The sequence below is a fragment of the Hyaena hyaena genome, unplaced genomic scaffold (assembly GCF_003009895.1).
Source record: "Hyaena hyaena isolate Hyena2069 unplaced genomic scaffold, ASM300989v1 scaffold_904, whole genome shotgun sequence".
In the NCBI taxonomy this organism is placed as follows: Eukaryota; Metazoa; Chordata; class Mammalia; order Carnivora; family Hyaenidae; genus Hyaena; species Hyaena hyaena.
Window position 1 is genome coordinate 538,748 of NW_024081540.1, and position 22,218 is coordinate 560,965.

The window sequence follows — 22,218 nt, forward strand, 5'->3', positions numbered from 1 at the left end:
ATAAACTCAAAATGGATAAAGGACTTGAACGTGAGACAGGAAACCATCAAAACCCTAGAGGGGAAAGCAGAAAACAACCTCCTGGACCTCCACCGCAGCAATTTCTTACTTGACATATCCCCAAAAGCAAAAGAATCAAGAGCAAAAATGAACTATTGGGACCTCATCAAGATTAAAAGCTTCTGCAAGGTAAAGGAGACAGTCCATAAAACTAATAGGCAGCTGACGGAATGGGAAAAGATAGTTGCAAACGACATATCAGATAAAGGGTAATATCCGAAATTTATAAGGAACTCACCAAACTCCACCCCCGAAAATAAACAATCCAGCGAAGAAATGGGCAGAAGATATGAACAGACACTTCTCCAAAGAGGACATCCAGATGGCCAACAGACACATGAAACGATGCTCAGCATCCCTCCTCCTCAGGGAAATACAAATCAAAACCACACAGAGATGCCACCTCACGCCAATCAGCGTGGCTAAAATGAGCAAATCAGAGGATTCTAGATGCTGGCGAGGATGTGGAGATACGGGCACCCTCCTACACTGTTGGTGGGAATGTAAACTGGTGCTGCCCCTCTGTAAAACAGTGTGGAGGTTCCTCAATAAATTAACAATAGAACTCCCCTGTGACCCAGCAATAGCACTGCTAGGAATTTACCCAAGGGATATAGGAGTGCTGATGCATAGGGGCACATGGACCCCAATGTTCATAGCAGCACTCTCAAAAATAGCCAAAACATGGAAAGAGCCTAAGTGTCCATCAACAGAAAAATGGATCAAGAAGATGAAGTTTATCTATACCATGGAATACTACATGGCAATGAGAAAGAATGAAATCTGGCCATGTGTAGCAACATGGATGGACCTTGAGGCTGTTAGCCTGAGTGAAATAAGTCAGGCAGAGAAGGACAAATATCATATGTTTGCTCGTATAGGAGGATTAGGAGGAACTTAACTGAGGACCATGGGGGGAAGTAAAGGGGGAAATGGTGGGGGAGAGGGAGAGAAGCAAACCATGAGAGACTCTTGAATGCTGAGAACAAACTGAGGACTGATGGATGTGGGGAGGGAGGGGGGAGATGGACATGGAGGAGGGCAGTTGTGGAGATGAGCACTGGGTGGTATATGGAAACCAACTTGACAATAAACTATTGGAAAAAAAAAAAAAAAAAAAAGAAAAAAAATCTTAAGTAAAAGCTTTAAATGTTAAATATTAATATTTAACTAAATATTAAATTAAATTCCTATAGCTTTCAAAAAGTTACATTTAAAATCTTACGAAAAGTAAAAGTAAAAAGTGAAAGCTTTAAATATTAATATTTAGTTAAATATTAATATTTAATATTTTAATAAAAGCTTCTAATATTTGACCAACTACTTCTAACAAAAAACCACAATTTCTTGTCAGTTTATTAATATCACAGAGAATTTCTGTGCTATGTACTGCAGTTATGTTTTTATAAAGAGTAAATCAAAATTATTAAGTTGCTAATGGGACTAGAGGCTATATTACAGATAGTTTATCTCTAGGTCATTATTTAATGTTTTTGAAAATGTACAAATAGTTTTTACTTTTCTCTTTTGGATTCTATATGTGTTGGCTAGCTCTTTTATATAATGTGTCCTTGAGTAGCTACATTACTCTCTTCAGTGGTGATTAGGCCCTTATTTTCCATGATTTCTGAAACCTAAATTACTCTGTATAGGTTGCAATTACTAATGGTTCTTACTATCCACTGAGTACGTACTTGGCCATGAGGATGTTAGAAAAATAAAAATATATATTTCTCTTGTCCATGAGACCATCTTAATGAATGCAACAAATGAAACAATCAGATTGTTATACATTTTCCAAGTTTTCAGTTTCCAAACATGCCAGGGGAAACTGAGCTTATGAATTCGAATTTTGGTTAGGTGAGGTAAAACAAAACAAATCAAAACCCCAAACCTTTAAAGTGCTTCTAGTGATTTACTTACTGCCTGGGGAGGGTTTCACTATGCATATAAATAATATACAGAGTTTGACATTTTGAGAAATTTGACCAGAAAATAAAAATGTCATGTATTATGAAAATAATCTGTAGTCTAAAATGATTGAATTCCTTTCCCTCTCATTCAAATCCATTTTTACATATAGACAATGTCATAGGTTCCCTTTCTATGGCTATATTTGGGGAGCAGATAGTCTCCTGAATTTCCCCGTATGATGGCATCAGAGAACACATCCTTCTCTTTAACCAAGGAGAAGCATCCACAATACTGATCTAGACAACAGCAGCAAAAATATGGATGTGAATACACTCTGGAAACATTGTTGCCATTAGTAACTAAATTATGGCCAAAACTCTTTTGATTTGTAATGTTCATGACTGAAGAGAATTTAGAACTTGAAGGAGATTTTTAAAATCAGATTATTAAGACACAATATACCTCCATTAAATTGATACAAAGTTACAGAAAAATACTTCAGCATTTGTTTCCTTAGATTAACTACTTAGTCTTCATAAGTTTGAATAAAATACACATCAAGGAGTTGTTTTATGAAGTAAAGGAGAAAAAAATTAGATATGAATGTGTAGGTTTTACTGTTATAGTCTGAGATGCTCAAAAATAAAGGGAGATTAGGTAAAGACATTATACAAACATCAAGGTCTGAAAAACAATATTTTTTCATGAAATGAAAATGATTATTTTTGTTAGCATTACATGAGAAATTAATAAACTGAGCATCTGATCCTTTATTCAGGTTTTCTTAATGTTATACAAGCTAGTAGACTATTGAACTTTTAAAATATATAGTAAGTTAATTATTAAAAAGGTTCATTGAGAAATAGTCATTGAAGACATTTCTTTTAATGTTTGTTTATTTTTGAGAAGCCTGGCTAGAGGTTTATCAATTTTGTTTATTTTTTCAAAAAGCAACTCTTGGTCTCATTGATCTGTTCAACTTTTTTTGGATTCTGTATTGTTTCTTTCTGTCCTAAGCTTTATTATTTCTCATCTTCTTCTGGTTTTGGGGTGTTCTTGCTGCTCTGCTTCTTGTTCCTTTAGGTGCGCTGTTAGATTTTTGTACTTGCACTTTTTCTAGTTTCTTGAAATAGGCCTGGATTGCTGTGTACTTTCCTCTTAGGACTGCCTTTGCCGCATCCCAAAGAATTTGGATTGTTGTATTTTCATTTTCATTTGTTTTCTATATTTTTTAATTTTTTCTCTAATTGCCTGATTGGCCTATTAGTTCTTTAGTAGGGTGTTTTTTAACCTCCATGTTTTTGGAGGCTTTCCAGACTGTTACCTGTGATTTATTTCAAGTTTCATAACATTGTGATCTGAAAGTGTACATGGTATGATCTCAATTCTTTTATATTTATTGAGGGCTGCTTTATGTCCCAGTATGTGATCTATCTTGGAGAATGTACCATGTGCACTTGAGAAGAAAGTGAATTCCATAGCTTTGGGATGTAGTGTTCTAAATATATCTGTCAAGTCCATCTGATCCAGTGTGTCATTTTGGTCCATTGTTTCTTTAGTGATTTTCTGTCTAGTTGGTCTATCCATTACTGCAGGTGGAGTATTAAGGTCCCCTGCTATGAGCACATTCTTATCCATAAGATTGTTTATGTTTGTGTTTGTTTTACGTATTTGGGTGCTCCTGAATTCAAGGTGTAGATATTTATAATTGTTAGCTCTTCCTGATGGATAGACCCTGTAATTATTATATAATTCCCTTCTTCATCTCTTGTTACTGCCTTAACTTTAAAGTCCAGTTTGTCTGATAGAAGTATGGCTACTCCAGCTTTCTTTTGTCTTCCAGTAGCATGATAGATATTTCTCCATCCCCTCACTTTCAATCTGAAGGTTTCCTCAGGCCTAAAATGTGTCTCTTGTAGACAGCAAATAGATGAATCTTTTTTTTTAATCCATTCTGATATCCTATGTCTTTTGATTGAAGCATTTAGCCCATTTACATTGTGTTATTATTGAAAAATATGGGCTTATATTCATTGTGTTCTCTATAAGATTCATGCTTGTAGTGGTGTCTCTGGTACTTTGTGTTCTTGCAACATTTCCTTCATAGAGTTTCCCTCAGGATTTCTTGTAGGGCTGGTTTACTGGTGATGAATTCCTTCAATTTTTGTTTGTTTGGGAAAACCTTTATCACTCCTTCTATTCTGAATGACAGGCTTGCTGGATAGAGGATTCTTGGCTGCATATTTTGTTGTTGTTGTTGTTGTTCATCACACTGAAGATTTCCTGCCATTCCTTTCTGGCCTGCCAAGTTTCAGCAGATAGGTCTGCAGCTACTCTGATAGGTCTCCATTTGTATGTTAGGGAACTTTTATCCCTAGCTGCTTTCAGAATTCTTTGTCCTTATATTTTGCCAGTTGCACTATGATATGTCATGTAGAAGATTGATTCAGGTTATGTCTGAGGGGAGTTCTCTGTGCCTCTTGGACTTCAATGTGTGTTTCCTTCCCCAGATTGGGGAAGTCTCGGCTATAATTTGTTAAAGTACTCCTTCAGCCTCTTCGTCTCTCTTCTTCTGGAATTCCTGTGATAAGGATATTGTTTTGTTTGATTGCATCATTCAGGTCTTGAATTCTCCTTTCCTGCTCCTGGATCAATTTATCTCTCTTTTTCTCGGCTTCCCATTTTTCTTTAATTGTGTCTTCTAATTCACGTATTCTTCTCTCTCCCTCTTCAACCCGTCCAGTGGTCACCTCCATTTTATTATGCACCTCATTTATAGCATTTTTAAATTCATCATAACTATTTTTAAGTTCTATAATGTTTGTAGCAATAACATCTCTGATGCTTTCTGTGCCTTTTCCAAACCCAGCGATTAATTTTATGACTATTGTTCTAAATTCTTGGTCAGTTATGTTGCTTATATGTGTTTTGACCAATTCTTTAACTGTCACCTCTTCCTGGAATTTCTTTTGAGGAGAATTCTTATGTTTCGTCATTTTGGCTAGTTTTCTGTCTCTTGTATGTTTTAAAAGCTTTTTATGCACTCTGCACCTACAAGTACTGCTATATTAAAGGAGACTCGTGACTGTCTAGGCTCTATCCATTCAGGAAGTGTTCTTTTTATGGTGTCCCTTGGTCTCTGTCAATGTGACTTTGGTTATTTTATTTCCCTACTTGTAGTGATATTTTGGACTCTCCACCATGTGTACTTTGGCTTCTTTCCTGAGGCTGTCTTCTTAGTGGACTCTGTCTCTTTTCCTCCCAGACTCTTGAGGTTCAGTGTCCTATGGTTTCAGGCCTTCTCTGTTTGAGAGATGCAGATGGAAGTAAGGAAGTCCCTATTTCTCTGGCATCTTGCCTCCTCCCTCAATGTTTGTTTATTTTTGAGAGAGAGAGAGACAGAGACAGAGAGAGACAGAATGTGAGTGAGAGAGGGGCAGAGAGAGGAGGAGACACAGAAGCTGAAGCAGGCTCCAGGCTCTGTGCTATCAACACATGTTCAAGCCTGACATGGGGCTTGAACTCATGAACCATGAGATCATGACCTGAGCCCAAGTCAGGCACTTAACTGACTGAGCCATCCAAGTACTCTATTATATATATTCTTGAGCCACAAAAACCCTGGTTCAAGTGGTATCCCATACACAAATCTCTTTGCCAGACAATAAAGAGTACAGAAAAATACAAAGCAAATTCTATGTTAAGAGGCTCATAATCCAGTGTGTAAATCTGAGATTACTGTCAGAAAAATAGTGTCATTTTATTTATTTTTTATTTATTTTTTTAAATGTTTTATTTCTAGGAGAGAGAGAGAGACAGCGCAAGCAGGGGAGGGTCAGAGAGAGAGAGGGAGTCACAGACTTAAACAGGCTCCAGGCTCTGAGCTGGCAGTCAGCACAGAGCCCGACGCGGGGCTCGAACCCACGAACTACGAGATCGTGACCTAAGTGAAAGTCGGACGCTTAACCGACTAAGCCATCCAGGCTCCCCAAATAGTGTCATTTTAAATCACATTTGCACAATACATCAAATCAAAGACTCCATTAATTGTAGAGAACAAAATAGTTTATGTGTTTCTAAGAAAAAAGATGCTCCCAAGTCTTTTTTTTTCTTAGTTTATTTATATTTATTTTGAGAGAGAGGGTAAGAGACAGAGAAAGAGAAAGATAGAGAGGATCCCCAGCAAGCTCTGTACTGTTAGTGCAGGGTGCAACACAGGGCACAAACTCAAGAACCATGAGATCATGACCTGAGCCAAAATCAAGAGTTGGGTGCTTAACCAACTGAACTGATTCAGCCACCCAGGAACCCTGAGGCTTCCAAGTCTTAATAGGCAATCTCCCACAAAAAAAAACTGGGATGCAAAAGTTGGGACTTTTGAGATAAGGAAGAACTTGCAGCCAATAGAAGATCAAAGGAATGACCAGAGAGGTAGAAGCCAGAGAGATATCTATTCACTAATTTATGTAATCATTCTTTACCAACCACTGGCCATCTGTTAGGCACTGTGTAAGTCTAGATGATAAAATGGTAAGCCAAATCATAAAGGGGTAACCTCACTGTGGGAACATTAATTATATAAGTTACAGTAACCAAAGTATAAAACAAATAATCACACTAAGAGTTACATCATTACAAACTAAGATGAGTTCAAAAACAAGGGTTGGCAGATTTCTAAATGCATATTACAGAAGAAACTGATGCTGACCTACTGAGGCTCAGAGATGGTTTCTCTGCAGAAGTGGTGTTAGAACTGAAATGTGCAGATAAGGAGGTGTTATCCAGGTGAATGGAGAGAATATATAAATGGAAGACATTCCATCCCAAAGTAGGATCATGTGCAAAGGCCTGTAGCTAGAGGAAACCAGCATCCTGGAAGGGAAGAAAAAGCGACTGGCCAGGATGGAGAAAGCAAAGTGGATGGTGGTGCAGGATGAAGCTGAAAAGTGAGCAAGGCCAGTTTGTACAGCGTGGCTAGTTTTAAATACTTGTTTTCAGGTGCCAGATCTTCTGAGTTAGAATCCCAGATCTTTCACTTGCTAGGTATGAAGCTTAAGCAAGCTCTTGAATCTTTTCTATGTCTTGAGTTCCTCATCTATTAAGTGAAGATAATAATGTTATCTCCCCACAAGAGTTGTTAGGATTAAATCAGCAATAAAATATTAGAATTTATTATTTATCATATTTTATTTGCATTATATTATTATGTATTATATATGATAGCATTATACTGTTGTTATTTAGGTTGATTGATTGATTGAATTAGTGCGAGCTGAGGGAGAGAAGCTGAGAGACAGAGAGAGAGTCTCAAGTAGGTTCTATGTGTAGTGTGGAGCCTGATGTGGGGCTCAGTCCCATGACCCTGGGATCATGACCTGAGACAAAATCAAGAGTGAGATGCTCAACTGACTGAGCTACCCAGATGCCACTGTTTATTTAGTTTTAATTAAGAGGAGAGACTTAAATGTGTTGTTTACTTGCAAGGCAACAATATAGTATAGGAAGAAAAGATGATGAAAAAAGAAGGAAAGGGTAAAACTATAGGTTAGTGTTTCTGAATAGATAAAATGGGGTGGGATTAAATGCACAGGAGAATTAATTACTCTTAGATAGGATCAGGGACTCGATTGGAGTAGGCGATTAGATTTGATTATGGGAGGATGAGGAAATTTTATTCTAATTGCTTTTTAAGTGAAGAAGAAGCTAAGCAAGGATCAAGAGTGAGCAGGGGTTACTGGAAACTTGAAGACAGAGAAGAAGGTAGAAATACTTTCCTGAAATGAGACTTAATTGGCTAAGGAATGTAGTATGCTAAGCATTATGGAGAGCCTATCTGAGGTTTGTAAACAGGACTTTAAAGGAAGACCAGTTTTGTGGCTTTTATATAGGCTTAGTTACAGGAACAGAGCAGATAAGAGTTGTATTTAATTAGTTTTATAATTTTATCAGTGGAGTATGTTGAAGGAAGAAAGGGACAAAGGGAACTAGAAATATTTATGTACTGGATGTTTGTACCCCCAAAATTTATAATGTTGAAATTCTAGCCCTGCAGGAATGTCTTTGAAGAAAGGGTCTGTGAAGAGGTGATAAAGGTTACATGAAGTCATAGTGTTGGGGCCTTAATCTGATAAGACTAGTGCTCTTGTAAGAAGAATAAGAGTTATTAGAATTCTCTCTTTCTCTCTGCCCTTGTGTATGTTCACTCAGAAGAAAGGCTACATAAGGACTCTAGGAAAAAGTCAGACATCTACAGGCTGTGAGGAGTTCTAACACAAACCCAACCCTGCCAGACCTTAATCTCAACTTCTAGCCTCCAGAACTAGAGAAATTTCTGTTGTTTAAGCCCTCCAGCCTATGGTATTTTGTTATAGCAGCCTGAGAAGACTAATACACCACAGGAGTAAATTGGAGGGAAAAGGGGACAAGATATCTGAAAATATATGCAAAGAAGTGAATATAATGATGGACCCTGAAGTCTAACCAGGTAAGGAGTGTACTGAACATGGTGATAGGGATGAATGTTCGATAGCATAAGTTATTTGATAGAGAGACAGAGCATGAGCAGGAGAGGGAAAGAGAAAGGGAGGCACAGAATCCAAAGCAGGCTCCAGGCTCTGAGCTGCCAGCACAGAACCCAATGTGGGGCTCCAACTCACAAACTGTTAGATCATGATCTGAGCCGGAGTTCGATGCCTAACTGACTGAGCCACCTAGGTGCTCCTGGATAGTATAAGTTAAATAAGGTCAGTGGATTGAAAGTCTTCATGCACTTGGTGGATTAACTGGAAAATAGGATTATAGTGGAGTAGGATGTTTGACACTGAGATTATGGAATAGATGTCTCACTGGTAATGGCAAAGTCTAGGAGTATGACTGTAAATGGAAGACAGAGTCATTGAAGGCGAGGACTCAGAGAACTGAGAAACCAAGATATTGAATGGACTGTCTATATATATGGATGTTGGAATCAATAAGAATATTTACTGGAGGAGTGATGGAGAGAAAGATGGAAGTTCAAAGGGTAAAATATTCAGGGAGTAGATGCAGATATAAGTACATAGATTTGAGTGATATTTAGAAGGAAAATCAACAGCAATTGGTCATGAATTAAAATTAAATTGAGGAAGGCTTGTGAGATGGAGCCATTAAGGATAACTTATTGGTTTCTGTCTTTAGCCACTGGATGAATCATGTTATCATTGGTAAGTTTGAGAAGATCCAGAGTTTGATCATGGATGTATTGAATGTGAGGTGAACTTTAAAGTGAGTATTTAAGTAAAAATATTAAGTATGCAGTCATATTTTGTTCTGGTTCAGTGGTGGGATTATCCTGGAAAGAGAAATCTGTGAAGTATCTGATGATGGGTGGTAGTTGAATCCACAAGAGTGGTGGCATTGACTCCAAGGTCAGTGTGGAAAGAGGAGAGAAGTCTAAGACTGGGTCCTGAGTAATTTCATTATTTAAAGAGCAAGCTGATGAGTATCAACACTCAAGGGAAACATTAGGAAATGGAAAGAGAAATAAATAAACCTGGGGAGCATCAAATCATAGAAGTTAAGAGAAGAAAGTGTTTTTGAAAAGACTATTTAACCAATAGCATTTAAAACTGACAAGGATCCGGGTAGGCTGAAAGCATAAAAATATGTTTGGATTTAGTGACATGGAAGCCATTGATAACCTTAGTAAAAACTTACTGGACTAAGGAAGTGGAAAATAAATTAGAGCTAGGTAATTGAGGAAGAGGTGAAGACAAGGAGAAAGGAGACAGAAAGGTAGACCACCATTTCAAAAAATTTGCTTGCTAAAAGGGAAGAAAAGTGTGGCAGTTGGAGGGATCAGTGGGATGGAGGTATATAGAATATTGTATAAATGTGTATATTTGTATGGTTTTGGTTTATATATATATATAAGTAGTATTTTCAATATGGTGGTAACTTGAGCTTATTTAAATCTCATATATGAAATATATAATATATAGGAAAATATATATAATATGTGATAATATGACATATATGACATGTAATATAATGTAATATATAATAATAAAATTCGGACTTTAATATGAATGTAATATGTTAGTGAGAAAAACATAAATGATGGTGAAAAAGTAGGAGGGAGTGGGATCCTAACCACAGGTGGTAAAATAGATTTTAGGAGGGCTAACACTTCCTCTAATATAACAGGAGGCAAAGGGAGTCAGAGTGCCACAGCGCTCAGTCTCAGCCATCTTACTGTGTTTATCTTTTCTCTCTGTGTATGATCTAATCCTTTTTTACAAGAAGTAAAAAGGTGGAGGTGGGGTGGATGCAGCAGTCTTTATACGTTCAAAGTAGCAGTAAAACACAAGGAGAACATCAGCTCTCTCTTGTACTGCATGCAGGGTTGCGAGGTGTGAGAGGAGAAGCAGCTACTACTTGAACAAATTGTGGAAGAAGCAGCCCTGCTAGACTTCAGCTAAGGAAAGAGGGGCACTCATAAAAAACATGGAAAATGCGAGGGAGGTTGCTGTTAATAAGAACACAGGGAAGCTTTGGATGGACCATAATGCCTGAGAAAGTGTTTATTATTGCAAGATAATTTTCAACCCCAAATCAAGCAGTTTCAGAAGCAGTTAAGCAGAATGGTAGAGGTTACTGTGGAAGATTATAAAGTGAAAGGCAAACCCCTCTTTCAAGAGATTTGGTTGTATGAGAGAAGATAGAATTCAATTCTCTTCTGCTTTTTTTCCCTCTAGAGTCTAGTTAATTATTTATGTGATTTTATTTCCATCCTGTTCTTTAACATGATTTCTGTTCAGATTGATTGTTTTTGTACATAATACTTTTTTAAATATTTAAATACGTTTTTATTTAAATTCCTGTTACCTACAGTATAATATTTGTACTTAATACTTTATAAAATCCTTTCTTCTGAGTCATTGTCCCTATTTTTCCTCTTGCCCAAAATACCCTTTAAATAATTTCTTTACCTTTGAACACAGTTCTTCCTATAAGACCAATTCAAATCTCTCTCTCAACTTTCTCTTTGGTTTATTTTTTTCTCATTATGAAATAATTAATATTTGTTGTAAAACCATTTGGAAAAGACATGAAATTATAAATTTAAACTAACCTACATGATACCATCACTCAGATATATCATACTGTGTCTATTATTTTTAACACTTAATATTCCCAAAGTTGATGTCTTTCTGTTCTACTTAATATTCATAGCAACATTTTAATGACTGTCTAATATTCCATGGTATAGATGTACCATGATTCATTTAAACATTCTTCTAATATTAGCTAACTTAGATAATTCCCATTTTTTCCTATTGTAAATAAAACATTATCTTCCATATAAATACTTGTCTACAAAATTCACAACACCTTTAGGGCAAAAATCCATTAAGTATATTAGTAATTCAAAAGGTAAATGGTTTTTAAAGGCTTTAAATCTATAGAGATGGATTATTTTTCGGGAAGGCTATAATATATTATCTTCTTCTAAGCGGCATTTATGAGGGTATAAAGTCCCATTCCATTGTCAGTATAGAGTATTGAAAAAAAAATCCAGTTTCTTGAGTGGAAAAATATTTTTCTATTAGAATTTAGTTTGCTTTTATTTGATAATTGATTTAGTTGAATATTTTTTCTTATTGATCAGTGAATTTTTTTCTTCTTTTTATTGTCTGTCCATGCCCTTTACCTGTAAAACATACTACTTTTAATTGAATTGTAAAAGATCATTAGTATCGTGAATCCAATTACAGAAATTCATTACATGCTTATTATATTGTCTTGTATCGTATGTGTTGTTTTACCAAACAGGATGTTTGCACCTATCATAATATTTACTTTATCTATCCTCAGATGTCCAATAGCACACTAAGACCTCACTCTACAATCTTAAATTTTCGGTCTCTTCAGTCTTGTGTGGTTCGTTAATAGTTTCTCTCATATTAGTCTTTTTTTGCCAGACAGATAGTAAGTACCTTAAGAGCAATAGGAGGAGGGGCACCTGGGTGGCTTAGTCGGTTAAGCGTCTGACTTTCGCTTAGGTCATGATCTAACGGTTCGTGGGTTCAAGCCCCGTGTTGGGCTCTGTGCTGACTTCCAGCTCAGAGCCTGGAGCCTGTTTCAGTCTGTGACTCCCTCTGTCTCTGACCCTCCCCTGCTCACGCTGTCTCTCTCTNTTCTAGAAATTTAAAAAAAAAAAAAAAAAAAAAAAGAACAATACAAGGAAATATGTTTACCACCATTTCTACATTTGTAATTGATATTGATTTATTTGACTTATAATTTGCTTCTGAGATGATCATTAGGTATATGCTCATCAAAATATATAGCAAATTAACTCAATGTATTTTGTTTACCATAACATTCTAGAAAATTTATGTAAATTTATGTATATTTAAAGTCCTAGGAATAAATTATTTTTCTTGATATTATCTGTATGATAGTAGTAAGATTTGGTTAAAAAATGTCCCTAGGGTATATTAAAATTATGTCAAAAGTTTTAGGTTTCTATATTAAAGAAATATCTTTTGAGTATGTACTTGAATCATACCTAAGTGAAAGGTGGTGTGAACCATCTGATGAATGATTTTTTTTTTTTTTTCACATTAAGCAACCCAACTTTTCTGAGCATGCTGGCTTTGTAAGGATTTATAGTTCCTTGCCTTCATGCTGGAGTTACTTCAGCTTTCCGTGATGCATTCCAACTAATCTGGAGGTTAAGGCATTCCTTGATCATGGATAGATCTGATTGCTACTCAGCCCTGGAATTCTTTATAAAATTCCAGAATGTGGGCTAGAAATTGACTTAGGGAATCCAATAAAGTTGCAAGTCTTGGCAGTCATCCAAGCTGAATTTATAGACTGGAAGAAATATGGGCTTTCCATTGTTCTCTTTTTCACCTTTCTGGGGTTTCTTTTGTGTGTATGTGACTGTGTGAGTATAAATTTATCATTTTGCTGACAATGGAATGGAAATAACCATTAAGAGTATCCAGCTAAAGAATTTTTACTTTGGATCTTCCCTGTCTTTCCAAATTTTGACCCAAACCTGCACCAAGAGTGAATTTCTTCTCACTCTGTAGGATGTTGTTGTCATAAAATAAGAAGTTGTTCTTGAAAATGAATTATGCTAGGGTAACAGCTGACCTGCATATTTACCAGTTAGGTACAACTCCCAAATCCCTGTTCTTCCCCTGGCTCTGTGGGAGCCTTCTTTTTGAGACATGATCTGAGAAAATGTGATCATATATATTGTTTCTGTTCATTCTGTGAACTGACAATAGGGGTAAGAAATCAAGCTCTGAAACCTCTTACACCCTTGAATCTTTTCGTGTGTGCCTGATGCTCTGTAGCACATGGAGATGCAAGCCATCCTCCCATATCTGATCACTGAAAACCTGTCTTGTTTTTACAGAATGGGTTTGCTGTTGTAAGGCCCCCAGGCCATCATGCTGAAGAATCCACAGCCATGTAAGTACCAGGGACTGTTGCCCATCTCCAAGCGCCACGGTTCCTGGCGGTCACCTGCCCTGTGCATGTCTCTGAAGCCTCTAATTGTTAGCAGATGGACTGAAAAATCTTGCAAGGTACTCCCAGAAGCAGATTTATGGCTTCAGAGATCATATAGCATTTTAAAAAATGCTCTGAACATTATTTATAATGGTTTTCCTGGCTGATTTGCTTTCTTATTTCTCTGTTCTTCTCTATTCCGCAGGGGGTTCTGCTTTTTTAATTCAGTTGCAATTACCGCCAAATACTTGAGAGACCAACTAAATATAAGCAAGATATTGATTGTAGATCTGGTATGTATTCCTGGCCAGAGCTGCATTTTCAGTGACTCTTGATAAAAGGGAATGAATTTGTATTTCTTTGCTACGTTGTTCTGCTTTTAGCACTTGCAAACAACTGAAGGGTGCGTTTCCTTTGAATGTGGAAACTCATTAAATTCGGGATTGCAGTTCTGAAACCATAAACATTCACGTTTCACTTTCATGGTGTTAACTGCAATTTAATGAGAAGAAGGCGCAGATCAGGGCAACTTTTATGATCCTTAAATGAATTGATACTTCCACAGTTAAAATAACCCAACAGAACCTGAATTTGCTTTTCCCTGCAGAATATAGACTTTAAATAGTCAGATGTGCTGGAAAGAATGCTGTTGCTTTGGTAACCAATTGGCCACTTCCCCTGGTTAGCAATCATGTTGCTTGTTGTGCAACAGTGGTATTATTAAAACAAGTCAGTATGTCATTCTTTCTGAAAGATCTCAGATCATGTATGCCAGTTTGGGATGACTCCCGGCAGAAACCTTGAGTGATTAAAAGTCAGAGGCATTAGATTAGTCTTGCATTTTAACATAATGCATTCTTACACAATAGAGTTATAATTTGTTTAACAAATGGTTTGTTTAAATGCAGATGACACTTGGCATGTTGTCTATAGTATATTCATGAATAATGAGCTGGAGATCTGCCCCATACAAAAAGGCCAACCCAGGAAAGGGCGAAAGAAAACTGACTGGTGATTTATGAGCCCCGTTTTCAGTTTGCCTCCAGTTCACGAGGAGGTGTAATAGGTTGTCTGACAAAGCATAGACAGGAAATGAACCCTGGCATCCAAAGCGAACCTGCTACATCTGCACTTAATTAATTTTTGCAGGTGATAAAAGATTTAAAGGCAAAATATGTTAAAAGTTTTTTTTGAAGTGCAAGGCATAATAGTCTAAATCTTGTTCATATCTGCACTCATAATTAAATCTTATTGGGAAGTCGTGGCCTCACCATCCAGCCCTCTGATTCAGTTAAGCAAGCACACTAAAGGGTTTTAGAAAGCATGAACAAAGCCATGTGAAGAAATACTTAGTTAAATTGAAATGAAGATAAAAGGAATGAAAGGCTGATAACCATTTCTAATGCTTGGTATGACACACATACTGTATGGTAGCCTTCCCACAAGCACTTTGGTGCTGAAAACTTTCCATGTATTTTCGAAATACACTTGAGTTTCACTGTAGGTCATAGTTCACCATTAAAGAAATGTGTTGAAGATCTAGATATACTACAGCAGCAAGGTCTTAAAGGTCTTAAAATTATAAAATTTAGAACATCAGTACTTGTATTCCCATGTACACACAAAATGACATTTTCAATAATTGATAATTATAGATTTATGTGATTTATAAGATGGCAAATTTAAAAAGTAATTTAATATGTTTCTAGTACCATAAAGATAAGCCAAAAACTTGATTAAGACCAAGAATTGTAGGAACATTTTTCTAAGTTTTTAAAATTTGTCAAAATTATCCAGGAAGGAGACTGGTAAACCGTTTGTCCTATCCTTAAAAATCTTTTAGTATTAATTTCTAAGGAATCTCCCCTGCTACATTTTATGATTCTGTGAAGATAATCACTAAATGTTAAGGTCCCTTTGAAAACACATTTGTGATATCCAGATTCTAAAGTAGTGAATTGTACAATAGACTTAAAAGCTGAAATGCCTTGCTTGTGATACTTTGTACATCACAGAATTTATATATAAAATTTGGTTTTTATGTATATATAATATATATCTATATTAAATATCTAATGTTTATATTCTTCTATATTAATATAAGACTGCTCTAGATAACTCAGCATGATTTGTAAAACAAGTTGTTTGGTAGGTCCAGGAATGCCTATAAGCTTACTGCCTTTGATTATAAACTTGCTCTATTATCCAATCATAAAGGATACTGATTTCTCAGCAGGCTATAGTAGAGAAGTTTCTGTTTCAAATCCTCCAAATATATGAAGTTCTGTCCAAAGGGTTGCCTCTGAGATCACCACCAGCCCGCATATTCTAACTTTCAAGTCTTCCAAATTCTGCAGCTGCAGGGATACTTTGAGGAAATTCCCTTGTTTCTTCCAGCTGCCGAGAAGGAAGTTTTAAAGTGCCACGTGGCGCAGAGACATCCGTTCTCCCTGGCTGACAGGTCTATTCTGCAAGTTAGCAAAGGAGAAGTGAAGGTTCTTCAATGGCAAAAGAATTTCATTCCTGCATATCTGAAGTTACTAACTTTAGGCCAATCATTGTGAACTAGCTCCACAGATTCTTGGACCAACAGAGGGCAAAACTACTCCAGTGTCCAGCAGCTAGTTTCAGCATTTTTATATGCCTAGTAAATAGAGATCCAGAGCTCTAATTTACCTCCTATTTGGAGCCACAGTCAAATTCGGAGGCGTTGAGTATTTTGCGCAGGAATGATTCTAGTCGATCTGTGGAGCTTATTTATTGCAGTTCCTCTTCTGGGGAAGATTCCAGAGACATTCAGAGTGGTGAGGAGAGGGAGCAGGTGCACTTGGCTTTTCAACTCCCAAGAGACTGTTCATTGTGTTCAGGGCATGAACTGTCCCAGAAAGTAGGATTTGCCTGCATGACACAGGTAGCTTTTATGCAATGTGACTTTCAATTGAAAATAATACATTTTAGACTTTCTTCATTAAAAATTCACTTCAAATGTCCTTAGATTTTGGTCAAGTCTATTTTTAGGCAAGCACCAAATTTGACAAAAAATTGTCACAAGTGCCTGTACTAAATAATTATAGTGATATTAGCTGGTCAAATATATGATTTATTTAAAGCTATTTAACACCATATGAAACATATTGGTCCTAAATCCTTATAGAATATAAATCTTCACAATATATTTTAACCAGTAAAATATTGAAATGATTTTTCAGCATTTCTCAGTAAATCAGAAAATTTTGAGGCATTTAATGATTTAATTTATCTCATTACTATAGTAATTCCTCACAATCACCAATAATTTTTCTTATATGAGTCTAGTATATATTCGTTGCCATGGAAAGTCTTCATATCATACCTGAGTAGTAAGTACTCTTTATAAATATTTTACAGCAGAGAAAGCTGAAAAAGTATTCTCAAGGTTATATTATAAATTGTTGCCCCAAACAAAAAGCATATTTGAACTTGTCTTTATTCCTAAATACTTTGTGAATATGAACATGGAATCAAAAATTTATCCAAGTATTTTTAGAATGGGTATGTGTATTTTAATGATATCTCTTGGATCCTTATTATACACTAGGCAAGACTATATTTCTTATTCAGAAATGTATGCAATAAGCACCCACCACATTTTTCAAGAACAAATGATTTTATATCTAAGACAATTTATCATCTTTTATTTCACCTTCTTAAAAAGCCTTCATAATATCACTAAACAAAAGTAATCAATTCCTTATTTTTCTGGTTTTCAAAATGTAGACCCATTTAGGGCAAGAACAAATTTTTCTTCCAATGCTGACTTAAACTTCTGTCAGGTAGTAAAAATGCAAATATTCCTTCATTACTGTTTTTCATAATATTCTGTTTGCTCATCCTCTAGGTATCCAGTAGCAAAGTCAAAAGACATTGTGAATTAGTTTCATTTTTGTTCGCATAAAGGACAATATCTGTGCTATTTCTGCCTTTTTTTTTTAACATTCAGAAATTGCTGGATTAATATATTTTCAGTAAGCTAATTTTTCCCCTGATGTGTATGCCTTCAGCCAGAACAAGTTTCTGGATGCATACCTTCCCCAATATTTTGTGATTCCTTAATTGATTTTGGATATGTGTATAATATAAAAAGAGGAGACAATTAGTATGTGTCTAAACTGTGGATAGCATGCTTAGTGCAGGCTTTCAGAATCCAACAAAGGGAGGCTTTGGTGGTCTTTAGTGAGAGAGTTCTGGGCTGGAGGTTGAAGTGAAGACAAGTTAAATAAACCTCAATACGGAGCAATGATGACCACCAGTCTTACTTCACAGATTTGCTAAGAGGATCAAAGAGGTAATTAATGTTAAGTGAAAGTGTAAATTGGCCTTGGGAGTAAGAAGTGGATTCAAGATCCAGTCTTGCACCTTTTCCTCTATATACTCTTAGTAAATTACTGAAAACTCTCTGAACCTCAGTCTACTTATCTTTTAGAAACCTCATACACTTTGTTAAATAATCCATTCAGGCTATTTAATATAACGCCTGACACAAAATTTGTAGGGATCATTGTTGAAATTTTTACTGATATAAAATAAAGTACAATATAAGTATGTAGTTACAAGTGACTAAAGCTTTAATAAAACTTGAAATTATATATGTTGCACGTGTATCACTAATATTTTGATTACAAATATATAGATTATTCACTTTTGAGAGTTGTCTGTTTTGTTCAAGAAATATTAGGAATCATATTGAGATTAACACTTGAGTTCTTTAATTTAAAAATGATATTAGTTTTATTTTTCCCATTTCTTTTATCATTTCCAGCATATATCTATCTCATAAAACAGTAGAACCAAATAATTGTTAGGTATTAAATCATTATCATATACGAATATCTTAAGAATTTTTTTCTTTCATTTTAATGACATGGGCTTTTTTTTTTTCTTTGTAGGAAGGGGAGTATGGTGTGGGGAAAGAAAAAAGAGAAGGAAGGAGGGTGGGGAGGAGAATCATGATATAATATTAAAATTAGGCAGATTGGACAAGGTTGCATAAAGCTCCATGCCATCCTTCTGCATTGGCCCAAATGATTTAATAGCTGATGAGCTCATGCTCCTGTGTCTTCGACTCTTGCCGTCACAATTTTACAAAAATAAAGTATGAAGTCCTCTTTGCATCTGGCGTCTCTTTTGAAGTGATTCTAACTGCTGAGGGATTGCTAACTGAACTGAATGCTCCAAGAAAGCCAATTTACTCAGCTGGTTGCAAAGCCTTTGACCTTAATGGTGGGACTTGGCAAATCAATGCATACACGTATGTTTAGTGTTCTGTCAAGAATTGCGAAAATGCTCTGTAAGCCATAGATCCTTCTGCAAAATACTAGTTTGTAGTTTAAACATTAGTCTTTCTTCAGAGGCCAATGAGGCTAGTTAATTAAGCCTGAGGGGTTATGAACTGTTGGCAGTTAATAAGTCATAAAATTCCTCCATAAAACAGGATGCGAGATTCCATCACTGAAGCAAAGAGTACAAAGGGCCGGTGTATAAATATCTAATTGTACCAAAGGACTGGGCTTTCTCAGTGACTGCTCATCTGGAGTCTCCAGGGCATGTTCGCTGTGGTTTCCTGATTTTTAGAAGCCAGTTTAAAAAATGAGTGCATTAAAGGGTAATTTGCCTGAAAGTTCAGGAAGTAAAGGGGGTGGTGGAAGCAAGTTGAATGGGAGAAAGAGGGACATGGTGAGAAGACAGAAAATGAGGAGGGTGGGGTAGAAAGGGAACTAGAAATAAGAAAAGTTGTCTCCACACAGAGTTAGACATGACTGTATTTGTCATCTGTTTTCTTTTCCCTGTAGGATGTTCACCATGGAAATGGTACACAGCAGGCCTTTTATGCTGACCCCAGCATCCTGTATATTTCACTCCATCGCTATGATGAAGGGAACTTTTTCCCTGGCAGTGGAGCCCCAAATGAGGTTTGGTTTATTTCTTTAGAGCCCCACTTTTATTTTTATCTTTCAGGTAATTGCATTGCATGATTACCCCTAATTTTCTTGTCCTTTGCTGGTGTTTTAAATTACACGAGATTACTGAATTGTCCCATGGGACCAAGAACCAGTGCAGAACAAGTGCATAACCCAGAGCACTGGTTGTCAAGCAAGGTTGGGCTGATTTGACATGTTGTTTGATGTTTATTTCAAGAGCTCACATGTGTTTGTTTTTCTCTCCTCTTGCTTTCTTCCCTGCACCCTCCTCTGCCCACTGTGTTGTGGTTTTTTTTCTTCCTAGGTTGGAACAGGCCTTGGAGAAGGATACAATATAAATATTGCCTGGACAGGTGGCCTTGATCCCCCCATGGGAGATATTGAGTATCTTGAAGCATTCAGGTTGGTACTTGTTTTTCTGAGAGTGGCAAATTAGAAAACAAATGTCCACTGAAACACCACCAATTGTAAAAGAGAAATGTAAGTTTTAAATAAGGAAAAGTGGGTTAAGGAGCCATTCCATCAGAGCTATAGAAAATGCTTGGTTTAGGGGATCTGGATATTGCTACAAAGCTACATGAAGAATATGTGTAAGAAAAAAAGGTATGTCAAGACCTACTTGTAGTTATATAGGAGTATAGCCAATGCCAAGCATGCTATCCTCCTTTGCAAAAAAGAAAAGGGAAAAAAATTACTAAGTAGTTCTGGGAACTTCTGCCTATTGTAACATATGTTGTGATTTAGAATAGACGTTAGCATATTAGATGCTCTGAAAAGTCCTTTGTTACCTACTTAACTTTGTTGAACAGGCATTTCCCAAACTTCACTGGTCTAGATTCCCTTTTGCACATAGCACCACTCAGCATTCTTGGTTCTGAAGAGCTAGCTCACTTTTGGAATGCTGGCCTTGGCAATCTCATTTCATGGTAGAGTAAATGACTTTTCTCTTTCATAATATATATATTCTCCCTCTCACATTGAAACATCAAATGATTCTCTGTATTTAAGAGTCTCTTATGGTTTGCCTCCCTCTCTGTTTGAAACTATTTTTTTCCCTTCCCTCTACTCTTTGTCCTCTGTTAAGTTTCCCTTATCCCACATATGAGTGAAAACATACGACATTTGTCTTTCTGTGACTGACTTATTTCACTTAGCATAATACCCTCCAGTTCTGTCCACATTGTTGCACATGGCAAGATTCCATTCTTTCTCATTGCCAAGTAGGTTTCCATTATATATATATAAACTGCATGTCAGACTGAGAGTTGATGGGGGAAAGGAGGAAGGGGAAATTGGGTGATAGGCATTGAAGAGGGCACTTGTTGGGATGAGCACTGGGTGTTGTATGTAAGCGTCGTATCATGGGAATCCACTCCCAAAGCCAAGAGCACACTGTATACATTGTACATTCGCTAACTTGATAACAAATTATATTTAAAAATATGAATTTAAAAAGTCAGCTGATTAATTCATTGTTCTCAGTCTCTCTACAAAATGTAACCTGGGTCGCCTGGGTGGCTCAGTCGGTTAAGCGTCTGACTTCAGCTCAGGTCATAATCTCATGGTTCGTGGGTTCGAGCCCCGCATCAGGCTCTGTGCAGGCAGCTAGCTAAGAGCCTGGAGCCTGCTTCAGATTCTGTGTCTCCTTTTCTCCCTGACCCTCCCCTGCTCACGCTGTCTCTCTCTCTCTCTCTCTCTCAGAAATAAATAAAACATTAAAAATTTTAAAAAATGTATGCAGTAATTAGAAGGTATATTTATATATACATATTATATTCTGCTACTTTGTCCTTCTAAACAAAGAACTTTTAAAATTAATTCAAGAAATGCAACAAATTAAGGCGCACGTGAGTGGCTTAGGCACTTAAGTGTCCGACTTCGGCTCAGGTCATGATCTCACAGTTCGTGGGTTCGAGCCCCATGTCGGGCTCTGTGCTGACAGCTAGCTTAGAGCCTGGAGCCTACTTTAGATTCTGTATCTCCCTCTCTCTGACCCTTCACTGCTAATGATCTCTCTCTCTTTCAGAAATAAATAAAACACTAAAAAAAAAAAATGCAACAAATTAAGAGCTTCCTTTAGGATATGGAGTGTTTTTTTTTTTTAAGACATTTATTCTCTGGCATTAAAAAGTATTTTCAGTCCTTGTAAAGGACTGTTTTAAGGAGAAATATTAAATTATGTCAGTATTACCCCACTTGGCAAGATTTTAGGAAATTTTAACCTATTGGTAATGCATGATTTGGGGGGTGTTTTGTTTAGTGTAAAGCAAAAACAAACAACTGCATAGGAAATCTTAGAAGCATTATTTTTAAATTTACCATTTATAAATTTCTGAGGGGAAAGTACTACTGATGATGTATTTGAAACTTAAGGATATAATAAGGAAATTCTTCTACAAGTTAAGTTTTGGTGAGTTTCTGCTGTCCTTTATATCATTCATACTTCAAATTCTCATTTCAGTCATTTTTCATTTGCAAACAGGTCCAGGAAAATGATAGAAAATCACTATTTTCAAAAAATACATTAAAAATAAATATGTTTAAGGGTGCCTGGGTTGGCTCAGTCAGTTGAGTGTCCAACTCTTGATTTTGGCTCAGGTCATAAGATCAAGCCCCATGTTGGGCTCTGCATGGAACATGTTGCTACTTACGATTCTCTCTCTCTCTCTGCCCTTCTCCTTTGCTTGCTCTCCCTCTTTCTAAAATAAAATGGAGGTACCTGGGTGGCTCAGTTGACTAAGCGTCTGACTTCGGCTCAGGTCATGATCTCACGATT

The 22,218-nt window shown here is 36.5% G+C and overlaps 1 protein-coding gene across 1 annotated transcript in view; it reads left to right on the forward strand.

The window, feature by feature from the left end:
* The window catches only part of HDAC9 (histone deacetylase 9), a 718,836-nt gene that overhangs the window by 525,055 nt on the left and 171,563 nt on the right, over positions 1-22,218 (forward strand). Inside the window, exons 18-21 of the mRNA XM_039220715.1 lie at positions 13,391-13,446; positions 13,691-13,778; positions 19,314-19,433; positions 19,747-19,844. Coding sequence (XP_039076646.1) covers positions 13,391-13,446; positions 13,691-13,778; positions 19,314-19,433; positions 19,747-19,844 — 362 coding nt within the window. The remainder of the gene's footprint in view (positions 1-13,390; positions 13,447-13,690; positions 13,779-19,313; positions 19,434-19,746; positions 19,845-22,218) is intronic.